The sequence below is a fragment of the Sinocyclocheilus anshuiensis genome, unplaced genomic scaffold (genome assembly GCF_001515605.1).
Source record: "Sinocyclocheilus anshuiensis isolate Anshui unplaced genomic scaffold, SAMN03320099.WGS_v1.1 scaffold413, whole genome shotgun sequence".
Classification (NCBI taxonomy): domain Eukaryota; kingdom Metazoa; phylum Chordata; class Actinopteri; order Cypriniformes; family Cyprinidae; genus Sinocyclocheilus; species Sinocyclocheilus anshuiensis.
The window spans coordinates 226174-243848 of record NW_015536481.1 but is presented as its reverse complement, the minus strand read 5'-3'; the positions used below and the strand labels follow the sequence as shown (position 1 = coordinate 243848).

The following is a 17675-nucleotide window of genomic DNA, read 5'->3' as shown; positions in this document are numbered from 1 at the left end:
GCATTAGGGTTGGGCCCACAGACGATGCCATCGTCCATCGCAGATGGCTGACAGACATGGCCAGAACCAACCTTAACTTCAAATCAAAATTCTTGTACACTGGGAAAAAAAATTGGTGTACTTTGAAACAATTTTCAATCAGAAATTGCTAGTAAATTTCACAAATAATTACAAAGAAATGGCAACTAACATGTTAAATTACCCATGAAATTCTAATTTCTTTTGTAAAACACCAATTTTTACAGTGTAGAGCTTTTCACAAGCATTAGGAACTTCAAACACACCATATTTAAATGCAAAACATAAAAAGGGAGACCTTAAAATGGAATGAGGAGGTCAACTATGTCGAAAAAACAAAACAAAGAAACAGGAAAAAGAACACCTGAGAAAGCACAACACAGATATTTGCTATACAAAACAACTAGCTTCAGTCTTTTCACTAACTGATGCATATTGAATACAAAATGGCAAGTATCACCATTTCAGATTGGTTTATTATTGTGATGTCACTATTTCAGATTAACCAACACCTAAAGAGCACATAAAACAAAACAATGTGTGACTGGCCACTATTCATGTCAGTCAGACAGACCTTTCGTGACTAATTGGATGTTTTTGGCCAAAATCTGCAAACTGAACCAGAGACCTTAAAATGGAATGAGGAGGTCAACTATGTCGAAAAAACAAAACAAAGAAACAGGAAAAAGAACACCTGAGAAAGCACAACACAGATATTTGCTATACAAAACAACTAGCTTCAGTCTTTTCACTAACTGATGCATATTGAATACAAAATGGCAAGTATCACCATTTCAGATTGGTTTATTATTGTGATGTCACTATTTCAGATTAACCAACACCTAAAGAGCACATAAAACAAAAAAAGATTTTTGGCCAAAATCTGCAAACTGAACCAGACTTTACGCCATTGTTTGAAAGTGTGGCTAGCAAGACTTATAGCATGATAGACTCACCTCGTTCACATTTGACCCCGGAGTAGCCGTCTTCACAAGAGCACTGGTACTTGTCAGGCCCTGTATTGCTGCACGTTCCTCCATTCAGACATGGCTGGTGAGTTCCACAGTAGTTTAAATCTAAGAGGTAAGAACATTCAGTATTAGTATTGAATGTTAGGAAGCAAAAAAGAAAAGAAAAAAAGAGAATAAATAAAATGAAAGTGTGCTTACCTTTGTCACAGAGTTGTCCACCCCAGTTAGTGTCACAGAGGCACTGCCAGGGTTCAACGCAGGTTCCGTGTACACAGCCCGGGTGAGGGATGCACTTATCACAGTACGGACCCTGCCAGCCATACAGACACCTGAAAAAGACAAATATACACTAAGGTAAGGTTTCATAAATGGAAAATGACCACTAAAAACTGCACGTGTCACTAAATGTCAGTATATATACCAGAGGAATTTTCTGCATAGTGGTAGAGTTCATTTTTACAGTTTTTTTTTTTGGACCAAAATGCCCACTACATTTAGTCAATATTTTGTCATGTCACATTCATTTTTTTCATTCATTTTTCCAGTTGTGCAAAGTAGATAAAACTTTTTCATCCAGTTTTCAACCATTTTGAAATATTCAATATATATATATATATATATATATATATGTGTGTGTATTATTAGTTATTCAGTTATCATGAACAGAATGAATAACAAAGTCAGTAATTTCACGATTAACAGTGCAAAACAAATTTCAACACAATATTACTTTAATGACGTTATTTTGATTAAAGAGAAGAAAATGTTCTTGTTTACTTTAACAAATTCAAATAATATCCACCAACACCACTTTTAGAAAGAGTTTGCTTATCCAGTTCTCTCATTTTCTCAATAGGCGTCAGGGTTAAAGAAGTACGTTCTGTTATAACAACAGCACCACACAAAAACAATGTGTAGTGATTTTCTGAAGCATAATCTGCCATAATTTTCTCAAAGTACTAATCAAAACTTTGAGAAAAGTATTGTTTTTCAGGGCATTCAATGCTAAAAGGTTACCCTTTCATAAACTCTTTTTTTAAAAGTTCACTCCAGTCCACTGGGAAAAGGGAAACGCCGACAACTTCTTGTCTGATTATTTAATGCCAAGCCATGCAAACAACAAACAGCAGCTTTAAAACTCCACTGGGTCTTTTAGAGAGACTAACATTAGCTTGTGGCAGGACACTCTGTCTCAATAAAAGTGGAGCAGCTTGGCCCCAGAACTGCTCGGACTGTCTGGGTGGGTGGTGGGGAGGACTGTGTTTGTAAACTGCTCCATTGGCCAATGGATTTATGCCGGGTTCTTTTGCATTCTCACTCCTGTTCCCATGTAGCAGTTCTCTGCCCCGGGAACGAAGAAAACAGAGTCAGATCTACAGCCGCAGAATATCTCTAAGCCTGTAATTAAAAGCCATCTCCAAAACAACTCAGCAACAGCTCTACACTCCCCCCTTTAGATGGCAGTAATTTAACAGGCCGAGCGAGATAACCTGCTCCTTAAAGAAGGACTCAGATGAGATAGTAAGTCACTTGAGCACTTAGCCACAGGAAAACAGACTGCCCTCTGGGGAAAAAGAAAACAATTAGCCTGAGGCGGCAGTTCAGCTGTAAAAATAAACACGGTGGTTGAGGAAACCTCTCTTAAAGACAACTATTCTTAAACGTGCGAGAAGATTTCACATCAGCAATGTCTTAGAAGTGACTTTGAATGATATTGAAGCAGAAATATGACGTTAAATCTACATGGCTGAGAAAGATTTTCACCTCGACTGTAGGCCTCGGCGGTTCCGATTTAGCACAGTAAGAGCTCTTGTTACAACAGTTGCACAATTGCATGGTTGTGTGTTCTGGCAAGCTTTCAGTGAGAGATGAATAGATAATGGGATATAATCATGCCAAATGAAACAAAGAGCTGAGGTTTTAGTATACATTGAATTCCGTAGACTTCTAGCCTTGATCTTGAATGCTTTCAGCGATGGTACAACGATGAGAATTAGTCAAACAAAACATAGTAATAAAACATCATTAACGTCAGACCAGAAAACATGCGAATACCTATAACAAACCAACGGAAAAGCAGAAAAAGCCCAATGCAAAACCTGCCATGACTTGCCCCAACCAATAGAAGATTAGTTTGTTGCGCAAGAAATTCAATTTTCATTAACTCGATGCCCTACTCACCACAAATAAGTTACTCATGATGCATTCTTTTATGATGAAGCAAATAACTTCAGAAAGCCTTGTTTATGCATTTTTTCCCATGCATGCTGCAATCGTACACATTACGAAGCAAAACCTAACTTAAGAAACAGTCTAGGAAAACATGCTGCTATGGAAGGATGGAAAAACCCCCCACAAAATTGCTTCAAATTCTGTTCTTTAGGTAAACAACACAATAGAATAAAACCACCATGTTATTTTATTACATATTAAACAAGCCAGTTAGTTTATGACCTATTTTGATGTGCATAAGTGTTACATAAGTATTTATGATGCACTCATAAATCACTGAGCTATAGCTGTACACAAACACAAACAGATACGCTTCGCTTTCTCTTCCCCGTGGCCAAATTCAAACATCATTTGTAAAACAAGCAGTGCGTTTTAAAACCCAATTAAAGGTTGAACTTGGCAGATTATGGTTTGTAGATAAGGCTTCAACATCTTGCCAGACAAAAGCAAAACATAAAATGGCTAAAAATAGCTTTGTGCTTCAGTTGTCTCTACAACATGGCCTTATTGACACCGTCTCACTGCTAAACGCCAGCCATGTTGCATATTTGTAGGTGGATGTCAGTAATCTGTGCTTTCATTGTCTGTTGAACAGAAACAGAGCTTGGGCTATCAGACCCTGATAGGTCAAACAGGACACATGGATTCTAACAAGATTTAACCATAAGCCTCTAGTTGTGGTGAAAGCTTGTACTGTTGCATCTTTCACTCTTTAACAAGGCTTGACTTGTTGCTCAAAATGTTAAAGAGCAAGGCTGAGGACAAAATTAAAAAAAAGAAACTTTTTTTGCAGGAAATGCCATAAAAATGTTAAAAGAATAATATTGCAAATAACTCACTTGCAGCCACCTGGTTGCTTACAAGATCCATGTTCGGTGCTGCAACCTTGTCTGCAGATCGCTGGAAAACAGAAAGAGTGGGAATGGATGAATGAGAGTAAGTTTGTTCCCCATTCTTGCTGGGCTATGTACACCATGAGCCTCAATGTCCCCTGTTCACTTATGAAAACATTTTGGCAATGTATAGGGCAGAAATCTTTCAACCCCCTGACCAGCCTAACTGAATCCTACTCTAATTTGAGTCCTGTCGTCAGACTTCGGGTGCCGCGCTCTTCATTCACCACTTATTCCAAACTATCACTCTCACCCACCAGCCTCTTAAAATGGCAACTGTTTGCAAACCATTTTACTTCATTATCAGATGCATTCAGAGATGCCCAAACCAATGAAATTGATGAAATGTCCTGTCCTTAATGATTGTTAAATAGAGATACAGTATATATATATATATATATATATATATATATAAAAAAAAAATAATATTTCTATTTTAACGTATAATATTTTATATTATATACTTTATCATATAATAACATTTCAGTTCAGCATAATTGGAAAATGTACAAAAGTTTGGAGATTTTTTTTTAAAGATTTTTATGACTTTTATGACTATATGTTAAATGCTGTTTTTTTTTTTACTTTCTATTCATTAGAGAATCCTAAAAATTGACAGTTTCCACAAAAATATTAAGCAGCAATGTTTTTAACATTGATAACAATAAGAAATATTTTTTGAGCACCAAATCGGTATATTAGAAAGTATTCTGAAGTGACACTAAAGGCTGGAGTAATGGCTGCTGAAAACTCAGCTTTGCATCACAGGAAAAAAATACATTTAAAAATATATTAAAATAGAAAACAATTATTTTACACTGAAATTATTTTCACAATATTACTGTTTTTACTGTAGTTTTGATTAAGTAAATAAAAAAAAAAAATAAAAAAAATGTGGCAGCAACATAGTCTACTTGCTCACCCGTATTGCAGTCAGGAGCCGTCCATCCTTCCAGGCAGGTCTTATTGCCATTCTGATCACAGGTGTAATGTCCAAAGAATTCGTCACGTGGCCGGCAGAACTTGTTGCAGCCAAAGCCGTAGTAGTGTTCATCGCAGGTGACCCGGATCTGATACTCAAACTGGGCGATGGGGCCGTTGTGGGTCAGCCTCTGCCACTGTCGATTTGGGTTGATCATGCCAGAGTGGTACGCTTTCTCGATGAGCTTTCCACCTGAACAGTCAATGTGTAACACTCAGAAATGTGGTAGAGGTTATGTTTATACCATAGACAGTCCATCCATGTGGCTATCGGTGGGCAGAACTGAAAATACAGAACGCATCATGTCCAAAATAAGTCAAGATGCGCAAAAAACGTGTTATCTATGGATGTCTGTTAGGCACAACGTGAAGCAAAGTTTACACTTTTTGCAGTCGCCAAGCATCATCTCAAGTTGCTTTTTATATTTTAGAACAGCTTCAAACATGGCTAATACTATTAGAAATCCATTTTACAATGTTAGATTCAATGTTTTGAGTCCTATATTTTTAACTAAATTTTTGAACAATTAGCTATTTGTTTGTGTTCACGTTCCAATATGTATCCAGTGAATATTTTATTCACTGCTTTATCCCAAAATTTTAATTACCACATGCCTATTAATTAGGCTATATAAACTTTTTGTCTCCAGCAAAAATAACAATAGCATTTTTTATTGTTACAGTGACGTAAAACTACTTCTACCCTAACAAGACAAAACTTCCCATCTATTCTTAATTCTGCTGTTTCTACCCGCAGAAGATGAGGTAAGCTGACAGCTCACATCTTTCACCATTTTATTCCTGAATATGACTAGAACAGGGTACTGTGAAATGTCTATTCCTCCCTTTCATACAGAACTACCACATTTTGCTATAAGTTTGATTGCATCATATAATAATTGCTGTTAATAGTGTTCATCGTCTGTTTTATTACGTCTTAAATTGATTTTTCCGTACTGCTGGTTCGTCTGGTCAGAGGAGAACTGGCCCCCCGACTGAGCCTGGTTTCTCCCAAGGTTTTTTCTCCATTCTGTCACCGATGGAGTTTTGGTTCCTTGCCGCTGTCGCCTCTGGCTTGCTTAGTTGGGGACACTTCATTTCCAGCGATACCGTTGACTTGATTGCAAAGATACTATTTAAACTGAGCTGGATGTTGACATCACTGAATTCAATGATGAACTGTCTTTAACTGAAAAATTTGTGTTTACTATTGTCATTTTGCATTATTGACACTATTTTCCTAATTAATGCTGTTCAGTTGCTTTGACACAATCTGTATTGTTAAAAGCGCTATATAAATAAAGGTGACTTGACTTGACTTTCACATAAACTCTTATCTTTAAAGTTCTCCGCAAACTGATGCAACATGGGTAGATTTATTTATATGATTCCTAGAGGAGGTTGAAAGAGTGAAAAGAGATGATATTATGGAGGCAAGGTGGGCCTATAGTTCATAGGACTCTGGAATGCAGAGGGTCATTGTGGCATTTCACTTGCACCCTAAACCCTACAGCCAGAGCCAAGTGTCATGTCTTTACTACCTGCAGCCTGATCCACTTCACTGTGGGGCGAGGAAGTCACATTAAACTGATAGAAAAAACCTCTGCGCTCTCAGGACAAAGAATAAGGACAGTTGCTAGCAAAAATGAAAAACAAATTCTACTAAGGACAATTATGTATATGAATATAGTTCTATATTTGATTCATAACCAATCAAAAGTTTGGGATCAGTAAATTTTCTTTTTCTTTACTAGCACACTGGCTGTTTGCTAGTACAAGCACATATTAAAGCCTTATTCTGCATGACCATATTATAGATCCCTTAACTCTACTCCATGCCTAAACATAACTACTACAACAACTACCTTACTTACTATCAATAAGCAGCAAATTAGGAGGGAATTGAGGGAAAACTCTTAGTTAATAGTGAATGTGTTACCAAATAAAAAATTTTCAGCAAGGACACGGTTTTCAAAAAATATTAAGCAGCACAACTGTTTTCAAAAAAATTGATCTTGATTTTGAATCATTTTTTAATGATTAAAAAAAATGCAGCCTAGCTGAGCATAATTTAAACAATATTAAAAAAAAAAACATTAAAAAAACTTACCAACCCCAAACTTTTGAATGGTAGTGTATGGATGAAAGTGTTTGTCAAATGCATTTAACACTTTTAACCAAAGAAACTTAGAATGTATTTAAGGTACTGTGTGATCGGTTTATACATTTCCTAAATTTCTCTGACTTTGGTGTTGCTAGCAGCATGTTCTACTGTTTTGAGCTGGTATTGCTTTAAACATTTTTTGGCCAAAATCTACTTTTGGTTGACAATATGATATTTTGCGATATTCATAAACCTAAAGTTACAAAATCTTCTCAAAATACAGCAAAATCACAAATGAAGGCAAGTCTGAATTGGCTACAGATTTGGGAATTTCCAGATTCTAATGCTCCATTCAAAGATTCAAATCCAATAAACAGAAACAAATACCTCTAAAATGTAGCAGGGAACATATGAAGAATTATTTGAAAAGACAACCAATCCAAAATGACAGGTTCTAGGATCAGAGAAACCACTGGCATATGCAGTCTATAACCTGATAAATACTGTAGAGTACAAAACAAGAGTACAACTTTGAACTTCAAAATATCTGGATCATGGCTGAAAGTCGCTATATCAAAGTTAATGGTAACACAACCCAGACGAGCTATTCAAATGAACTCCAACCAGACTCAGTTTAGTGTCTAAATGGAATTGTTTCTGAAGTGTTAAGCCCTGTTGAGGTGTAAGAAGAGAGAGGTTATAGCAAACATAATCTTGTGCTTGAGCTATGCACTGTGAAAGAGAGTCCGTGAGACCTTGACTGCCAACACCTGCCATTAGTCATCAGGTATTCGGAAACATTTTCATAAGCATGAGGCCCCCTCAACAATGTTTCTCACAGACACACACGCACAGTCTTCCTCTTCTTCTTTTCCCTGTCCTGTCACATACACCTGTCGGCACATTTGGTTTAAGTCTGAAAAAGCGAGGTGTGCTGTGATTGGCCAGCTATCCAATGCGTTGTGATTGGCCGAATACCTCAAGCGTGAATGTTATGAATGTAATGTTATGTAAATGTTATGCCCCTCACCATACTGTTGATGCCATGTCCAGCCGGAGCGACGAAACATAAAACTCTGTCTGCATTTGTGATCAGAGAAATTCCAGGGACTAAATATCACGTTATTGGGTTCGCTTCAACCCGCGGACCTGAACAATAACCTGCGGCAACAGTGTTAAGTATCCCAATTCCACGGGAAAACCGCGGACTTGGCAACACTGCTTATGAACCGACCGCACTATAGCGTTTCCTTGGTTACCGCTGTAAACAAAGCAGAGTTGCGCTTTATACGGAGAAGAAAATGCCATTGCCATCGAAACTTTTCTCAAGACAGTACCCTTCAGTGATACATTAATATAACCCCATAAATGTAATGCATTTTTGTATTTATTTTACTGTTTTTTTCGGGATCTACTGGGACAGTGATAAAGATCTACCAGTCGATCGCAATCGACGGGTTGGCGACCACTGGTTTAAAGACTAGCAAGCTATGAGCGGAAATGGTAGAAAAACAAACTTAAATTTGTTGCATTTCCCAAAGTTTAAACAGAAAAAAATGCAGAAGAAAAGAAAAGAAAACAAACTTTAATTTCTTACATTTCCCAAAGTGTAAACAAAAGAAAAAAGTTATGCAAAAGAAACAAAGGAAAACAAAAACAAAAATAGAAACAAATCAAACAAGCAAGAAACAAAGAAAGAACATCAAAGAGAGAAACAAACACAACAGACAATCTATCAACCAAAAAGCAAATAAAAACAAAAAGCAAAACAAACAGCAAAAGATCCTGCTACTCACTTTCACTGGTGGTCTCGTTATTGAAGTCCAAGGCCTCCACTATCAACGTGTAGGACCTCTGGAAGAGAAAAACCCACATGCAGTCAGCAATGAAACCAAAACACAGAAACATCAAAGATCATTTTACATCAACAGAGCTTTAGTCGGGGACCTTGACTCGTAACCAATAAACACCAATGACAAAATGTGACCATGGGGACACGCTGCGAAATGTGCCGTGAAAGATCAGAAGAATAATACAACCTTCACCTTATCTGGTAGTGCTCTCCTGAAACTTTGTGCAGATACAGTATCACCATCTTTACAATTTAAACAATGACTGGCAGAATAGATCAACAAGCATCCATGATTTGGTAATATGACTATGGGAGACTGTTGTTTAACTCTAACCTTCGCAGTACACCTGAGTGAACGTTATTTAATCATGAAATTGGTTAATTAAAGTTTATTTGCTTGTGCACATAAAATTAAACTATTACATTTTGTGCAATTTGAGCTGTTCCTTTACAAACGTTTTTAATAATAATAATAACATTAATAATAATAATGAATAAAGAAATTATAATAATATTAGTAATAATAATAAACTTAATTTGTAAAGCACCTTTCATACATGGAATGCAGCTCACAGTACTTTACAATAAAAAAATCATTACAATAAGCACCAAGTACTTCACAAGGAAACAAGTAAAAAAAATCCTTATTCATATAACATGAGATTAAAGATGAAATCCCCTTTGTAATGATAATAAAAGATACAATTATTACATACATAAAATGCATTAAAAAAATGGAAATTCAAACCAAGTAATAAGAAAGCAAAACAAATTAAACAAATTTAGGCTTGAGCATTGCAGCATCAGGCTGTTTCTCTCCATTCTGAATTTTTTCCCCAGATAATAATGAAATTTCCAGAAATGACAGACCTCAAACTTCTTTTACGTGTGTGTGTTTATTATGTGAGGGTCTAGTAGAGCTGAATCACTGGGTCGTGTTAGTCTCACTGACAGTTATGTGGCATCAGTTCAGCGGTTATTGTAAGGACATTAGGTCCAACATTTTGTACATTCAAAGGAGTCCTACTATCTTTGTACTAACTGTATTTTGCAAAACTGCCATTAAATTTGCAGTTTGACAAATTGGATGGTTGAGAAACACAATAATGGAATTGGATGGCTGCATCATAATTCTTTAATATATACAATGATAATGAATGATTCATATCCATGTACCACATTATTTACATGGTACTCCAAGAATACCACAGTGGCTGGCAAGTAAAACCTACTGGTAGATGTCATAACTACACCATTAGGGGGCAAAAAAAAAACTACTTTTCCCATTGAAATACTTTTTTTTTTCTGTGGAATTCTAAGATATTTTATGGTAACAACTTTTAAAAGTGGAAAATGAACTCATGATACTATGTAACTCATGATACAAACTTTTTACAAAAGTGAAAAGTTTGGGATTGTAAATGTTCTTGTGGTGCCATCAGCCAATCAGCAACTCCTTGATGATGTCATTTTTTCCCCCCAGTCACAGATTTACTGGTTGGCTGATGTCATCATGTGATTAGTCAAATTACATTTATGGCTCAGATTATTGGCAAATATATGCAGATTTGAGTGCTCTTAAGCAATAGTGGCAGAATTCAAATTGTGGACTTATTTTCTGTACCAGTTGAGCAATGGGAATGCTAACAGTCCAATGCTGTCTAAGTATTACAGACCTCCTTGGTTCTATCAAGGTTCATATTTAAAAAATATATATATATTTGTAATTTCTTCCACAGAATGCCTTACAATACATACATACTAATAAATTCCCACTAATGTCCATTCTGCATAATTACCTCACATATATGACAGAAACAGTTACGAGAAGAAGAAAATTGCAGAATAAAAGTGAACTTGTTTCTTTGAAAACCCACAAAAATCCCCTTTCACTTCTCGCTTTCAGGTCTTTTGTGTGCTGCGTTTTGTTCCTCTTTTCCCCCACGGAGTGGAATGTGGAGTGAGGATCTGAGGGAGTTGCGGGGGGTGGGCTGCTTTTAGCATGACTCCAATGCAGGCCGAGATCTCTGGAGGGCTTGGCTACATTTCAGCACTTCTGAAACGCTTTGTCTGACTTAAGGTCATCATGGCTCTCACCGGTATCAGGTAACAAGAGTCACGGAGAGAGAGAAATAGAGATAGATTACTCCGCCTGAGAGAATAAAATGAGCGTCCATATCTAGGATTTAGCATTAGAAGTTGATCAAAAAAAGCAGAAGCATATGAGAGAAAACGAGCGTGTGTGCGAACGTGCCTGTGCCAGAACTGAAGCGTCTCTTTTCGGCACCTACTTGTCAAATTCACACACTCGTACTCTTGACGAGGGACCATGGAATTTCCAACATCACCAAGGTTCTCACTGTCCGTTTGCAGCAAGGATGGACCTTGAGTCCCCTACACCACACCATTCAAACAAACCAACGCACAGCACCTCTCACTGCACAAAAAGCTAAAATTAGTCTGCGCCATTCTGGTCTCGATGTCCTGAAGAATATCAAGATCCAAATCGACATATTTAGTCAAGACATTTTTGATAGTATTTTAAACTAATTTCCCAAAAAACAGCATGTATGGCCAAGATACAACAGCCAAGGACGTCCATCTGCATGTAGCAGTAATGCTAAAGTGCATTAAACAAAAGATACAACTACTTTGAGAAAGTTTTAATGTGCAAAATGTCCAAGCACTTATTAAAGCACAGCCTCTCTCTCTCTCTCTCTCTCTCTCTCTCTCTCTCTCGCTCTATTTTTCTCTCTACACCCTCTCTAAATCTAAAAGCATGGGGCAATCAAATGCACTAAAAGGTGCAAAATAAATGGGTGGTATGGCTGTAAATGAAACATTTAAAGTTTGGCGACGAGATTTGGCTGTTGTGTCTGGGAACTTGCTGAGAGTAATTACAGAGGGTTGCAAAGTTAAAAGGTGCAATACCTAGTCTCCAGTCAGCCGTGACTGACACAAAGCCTAAACTTCAACTCTCCCCCGCTGCCAACCGAAAAAAATAATTAGTGACTGACTGAAGTGTCCTATATCGTAATTTTGCAGTATGCTTTGGAAGTGGACATCACAAAAATAGCTGGAGTGTTATATGATCAACACATGCACGCTGGCCATCTAGTTCACATAGTGGACAGATGGGCAGCTCACTGGGGCGAACAGTTCAAACAGGGACACGTTTTCTTTGTCAGACTGACAGTTTGTCCTTTGATTTTTTTATTTTTTTTTTATCATTTTGATCCCGCTGAATGTATCTACAATTACATAATCAAGCAAGCAGGTGCACAAGTGCTCCCGCCAACAGAACGTGCGAAAGGGCAGTTCAACATCCTCAGTCAAGAGCTCCTGAGAAATTAACACGAACACAGGGTTCCCACACTTTCTAAACAAAGACCAACTATTCCATGACTTTTAAGATCTGATTAATATATAACTTTTACAGGCCTCAAAATCCCATTCCCTGACATTTTCATGTTTTCCAGGACCGTGGGAATCCTGTGAATATCTATTTCCGAATGGAGAATCACAGAAAACTGTATCAAGTAGATCAATACCACTAAAATAGCTCCAACAAAGGTATTGCTACAAAAATAAACAGTTTAAGGTTACACTACACCAAGGTTTACAACCCTTACGACCCCCAACCAGACTCTCAGCCAACCCTGTGACCCCGAGTATAAAAAGAGCTAGATTTTCTCAGAGCAACACTTTCATTAAGAATATTAACTAACCTCACTACATAACATATCATTAGAACATAACCAAAAATGTCCTAAAAAAGTATGTTTTATCTAGCCTACATTCTCCATTGACCCACTTGGAGTACCTTCAGGGACCCCCAGGGGTTCACAGGCCCAGAATTTATTTAGTTAATACAGCTAAAATCTGACCCTCATGTTGGCAGACATCACACTACATACTACAGCAGGGATTCAATTACACTGCTGCATATCATAACACACAGGTATACTGCAAATCACCTGCAGTTTAGACTGACTTGATAACACAGGTTATAAAAGCCCCTTAAACAGATGACTACTATTTCAAGAGATCATGGTCAACTCATAAATTCTTTAGAGCTGCAAGACAAACATTGGTAAATCTTTCCTCTGTGGAGCTTCGGCTCACGTGCTTCACACCAAACAAATCTTCTTTTATTTGCATTCTAATGCAGTGACACAAATGAAGAGGTTGAGTAGGTGCAAGATAACTGTTTATTTGATGTATTTATTTACCAAGTTAGCTAACTGCTAAAAAGTAGACACTGAAAGGATCATCATGAGGAGTGCATTTACTGCAGGCCACTGTCAACATAGCACAAAATTCTAATCAAGACATTTAAATGTTTTGCCAAAGAAACATCTTTGCTTGCATCCATTTAGCATTTAAATTTGATCACTTGTATCACTTTCTTCATCAGTAAACAAATTCAAAGTGGTTGACTAGTGTAATGAACTTTGGCACCACTTTGAAAATGTAATGCAGTGATTAAACTTAAGTTCTCGATTTTAGTGGGTTGTTGTTGTGTACGGTGTCATGCACTCGAGCAGGTATAAACTCCAGGACAAACCGCGCACGTGGATCGAGACATTGCTACGATGTATCACCAACGTTGCGTCATCATAACCCGCTCTGACCTCATTAAATATGCTCTAAAACAAGAAATCGCCATGAGAAAGGAGGGGCATCTACTCACCGGCCACGCAAAACTGAAGGGTAAAACAATCCTTGACTTTCCACTCCGCGTTCCCTTGGTCGAAAATTTATTCCCACCGAGAACGGCCGTAGATCCAGTTCCGAAACTGCAAGCCCCAGCCGCGGAAACTCGCGATTGATATTCCTTCAGACAAGCTTTAAAATATGTATCACATTCGTCCCGCGTGCATTTGCGATCCGCCGGGTTCCTCTCGCCGTCGCAGCACAAGCCGTTCTGCAGCTCGCCGTTCGCATTCTGCATCGATACGATTTCCAGCTCGAAGTGCCCCGATGCGTCAGACACCTGTTGAGCAGAGCAAACTTTAAATCCGTGTATATAACGTGCAGTAAAGTCAAATGTGTCCGGTTTTATGGAATAACTAAACTTGTTTGCCAATCTGTCATTGTCAAAATGAACGATACAGAACGTTTGCGCTGCTTAGAGGTCCAAACAAGGTTTTTTATATCACACCTAAGATATTTGTCAAGATACGTGTATATATGCTGTTTTATAGCCTAATACATATCTTTTTGTGTTGTATGTTTTGAAAATAAATAACACAAAGACAGAAAAAACATTTAAGTTATTTAAAACAGACTTACCTTCGTCGGCAAGCATAACAAAAAGGCATGAAGGTAAAAAGCAGAAAATACTGAACTCCGTCGCACAATCATGCCTTCTTGCTGGTGTTGCTTTGAGACTCAGAAGTTGTAGCCGCCTCACGGCTCTAATGTACTCCCCGATTTAACATGCACGGGTGGAGAACAACTTTATTTCTTTCAGAAGACTACTTTCCAGTGTGTAGAAAACTGCCTCCTATTATCCCAGCGTATCTGAAATTCTTATCTTTCTTATTCTGCTTCTCTCTCTCTCTCTCTCTCTCTCTCAGCGGCGGGTATACATTACACAGAAGGAAGCCATGAGACCGTTTGTCCGCGACTGACTGAATGCGCATTCAAGACACCAAGTTCAGTTAATGGGGGTGGCAAACGCATGCCTAATTTTAATATTCAAAAGTTAAAGGGCGTGGCGTGTATGGAAGCTCCGCCCGTGTCCCCCAGTCCCACAAGATGACGGGTTTATCTGCGAGATTTACAGCAGAATAACCGCATGTTCTTCCACTGCAAAAAAATTGTTATAGGGGAAGATATAGTTTTGAAGGAAAATGAATGCAATATACTATATTACTTAGTTAGCTGTATGTTAAATATTTTAAATAAAATACAGTTGTACTATAAAATATTAAGAAAAACATTTTAAAAGAAAAAAAAAAAAACTAGGCAATTTTACATTAAAATAGTTAAAATAATATCTATCTATCTGTCTGTCTATCTATCTGTCTGTCTATTTATCTGTCTGTCCATCTATCTGTCTTTCTGTCACTGTGGATCAGTTTCTTTGATATATCAATAACGATAAACGCATCAGCATTTAAAAAGGATGACTTGCAGCCAGACAGATATGAGAGGTCACAGACACTCTTATGTAGAACTGTGGAATGCACATTTAGAAACTTTGAAAGTCATACAATTTATCAGTGTAGAAAAAGGGTCATTCACCTTATGATGTCAACATTCAGTGTTTGAAAAGACTCTTTCAATGGCCATGTATTCTGATGCCCATGTGTGAAAAAAAATCCCTGAGGCATTCTGTATGCATAGATCCACATACAGTCATCTTGAGATAATTACCCCCATAGCTCTTGCTGCCCTCTTGTGGGCATGGGGCAAATCTGAAAAACTATTCGGATACAGAATCATGCAGACAGGTTATGCAAATCAAATTATGACTTGAGTACCTGCCAGATATCTTATACTCTTCGAGATATTTCTCTGACGTCATACATACAGGTCACGCTACAGGTCATACCACAGACCTTAGTGCAAACAGTCCCACAGCATGAGACAGTGGCTAATCAGTAACTAGTGGGTTATTTCGCCACATAATTTTACAACCGCTGTAGTATGTGAAACAGGCAGGATTTTGGTATGAAATTTTCTGATAAGCAACCTCAGAAGGAAAAGTGCATTTCTACATGTCAATCAAATTGCTTTTTAGTCACAGTGTTAATCTTGATGTTAAAAGATGAGTGAGGGTCTATATTTAACTCTGTGCTGTATCCGAGTAGATTAAGGAACATTTCCAAGCAATACCACAGAAAGAAAACAATATAAAAGGCATTACAAGCATTTTTATGTCATGTTAGTGTTATTACTCCTTATTAGAATCACGTAGAATCAAGTGTATAGAATTTAGTATCACTGACAGTGCATACCGACTCTTTGTCTGCCATTGGTCAGTCAAACACATAGCCCCGCCCTAAACTCACACCATTGGCTGAGCCAATACTGCTGTTTTAAAAGTTCAGTGTTTACATTTTCAGAGGAATTTACCTTCAGATGGTTCACAAGTTGCCTTATAGAAATAATCTTGGCATAGAAAAAAATGGCATGCACATATATGCAATACAGTTTAAAATAAACTCTAGGGCCCGGTTTCACAGACAGGGCTTAGCTTAAAGGGGTCCTATTATGCTCTTTTACAAAGTCTTGATTTTATTTTGGGGGTGTACTAGAACAGGCTCTCATACTAGGTTGTTCGAAAAACACATTATTTTTCACATATTTTACATGATTACAACACCTCTCTCCCCAGTCTGGCATGAACGGCTCGAATAGTTCCTGTATCAAATGAAGGCCCGCCTTCTGAAATACGAAATGTGCTGTGATTGGTTAGCTGGGCCAGTGCGTGTTGTGATTGGCAGCACTCGGCGCCTTGCCCAAATGTCACGCCCCTTACCATAGCCGCCTGTGAGCTTAAGTGTAAATATCAAATCAATTTGAGCGCGATTTAAACCCGGATGATTGTAACCACTCTAAGTTCGTCTGCCTTGTGAAAGCTAACGCATCTCCGACATAGTGATAGCACTCGTTGCCTTCTCTAGTGCAGCTCAACCAGGTCTCGTCCCATTCGTCGATCTTTGTGATATCACAAATCCCGGAAAATATGCGTTGTAGTCCAAACGAGTCGTTCGTTGTAGTTTTTGAAAAGTGATTTCTGTTAAATAAAATATCTCCTTTTGAATTGGACTTTGAGCTTTGTAACTTTGCAGATCTTTTTTATGCTCAAACAGCAACATTACAGACTAACTAAAGTTGAAAAAGTGAAAAAGCATAATAGCACCCCTTTAAGCCAGGACTAGGCCATAGTTCAATTAGGGTTTTAAAGTAATTTTTATAAACATGCCTTAGAAAAAACATGAGACAAAACAAGGGCACTGACATATTTCAAGATCAATCATTGCACGTTTCTTTCAGTTGAAACAGCTGAGACTTACATATTAGTCGGGAACTATAGGCTTAAGCCTTGTCTGTGAAACCGGGGGTAGATTATTATTTTTTTAACCGTTGAGCCCCTTCACCTTCATATTGTAATGCCAGAAGAATCACATCCCTCAATAATGTGTGTGGCCACATAAAGGAGATCCATAGCAAGTTGAGGGCAAGATGCCAGGCTGATATTTCCTGTCGGTGAGGTTCAAGATTAAAGGTGTGCTGGACCTTTTGTACCGGCCACTGTGCCTTTAAAAGATTCTGACCCACAAGAGAGGTCTCAGATTACTCACTGCATTCAAATAGCCACTCTGTGTAATAAGGGTTAATTAGACTATTTAGACCTCAAAACTTGAGTGCTTTCCCCTCAAAGGGTTTCGCCCATTTTGATATCCGCATTCACATTTCATCTGGGATGCCAAAACCCTTCTTTTGAAAGTCAGACAGGTTTGTGGGATTTAAACCACTGCCTTTGTTAGAGAGTCTTGACCTGCCACTTTAGGATGGTGCTCATTTAAAAACAACTATAGATTAGCAAGGTTAGTCATAGATTATAGAGTATATCATGTTCACTCTGCTATTGTAACTTCAAAAGATGT

At 37.8% G+C, this 17675-nt stretch overlaps 1 protein-coding gene across 2 annotated transcripts in view; it reads right to left on the bottom strand.

Moving 5' to 3' along the window:
- LOC107679200 (jagged canonical Notch ligand 1) overlaps positions 1-14696 on the bottom strand; it is a 30416-nt gene extending 15720 nt beyond the window's left edge. For both annotated transcript variants that reach the window (XM_016474747.1, XM_016474819.1), the window contains exons 1-7: positions 14347-14696; positions 13745-14047; positions 8996-9053; positions 5037-5288; positions 4061-4121; positions 1188-1318; positions 975-1094 (exon numbers count right to left, since the gene is read on the bottom strand). In XM_016474747.1, coding sequence (XP_016330233.1) covers positions 975-1094; positions 1188-1318; positions 4061-4121; positions 5037-5288; positions 8996-9053; positions 13745-14047; positions 14347-14418 — 997 coding nt within the window. In that variant the 5' untranslated portion in view covers positions 14419-14696. The remainder of the gene's footprint in view (positions 1-974; positions 1095-1187; positions 1319-4060; positions 4122-5036; positions 5289-8995; positions 9054-13744; positions 14048-14346) is intronic.
- Positions 14697-17675: the final 2979 nt, after the last annotated feature.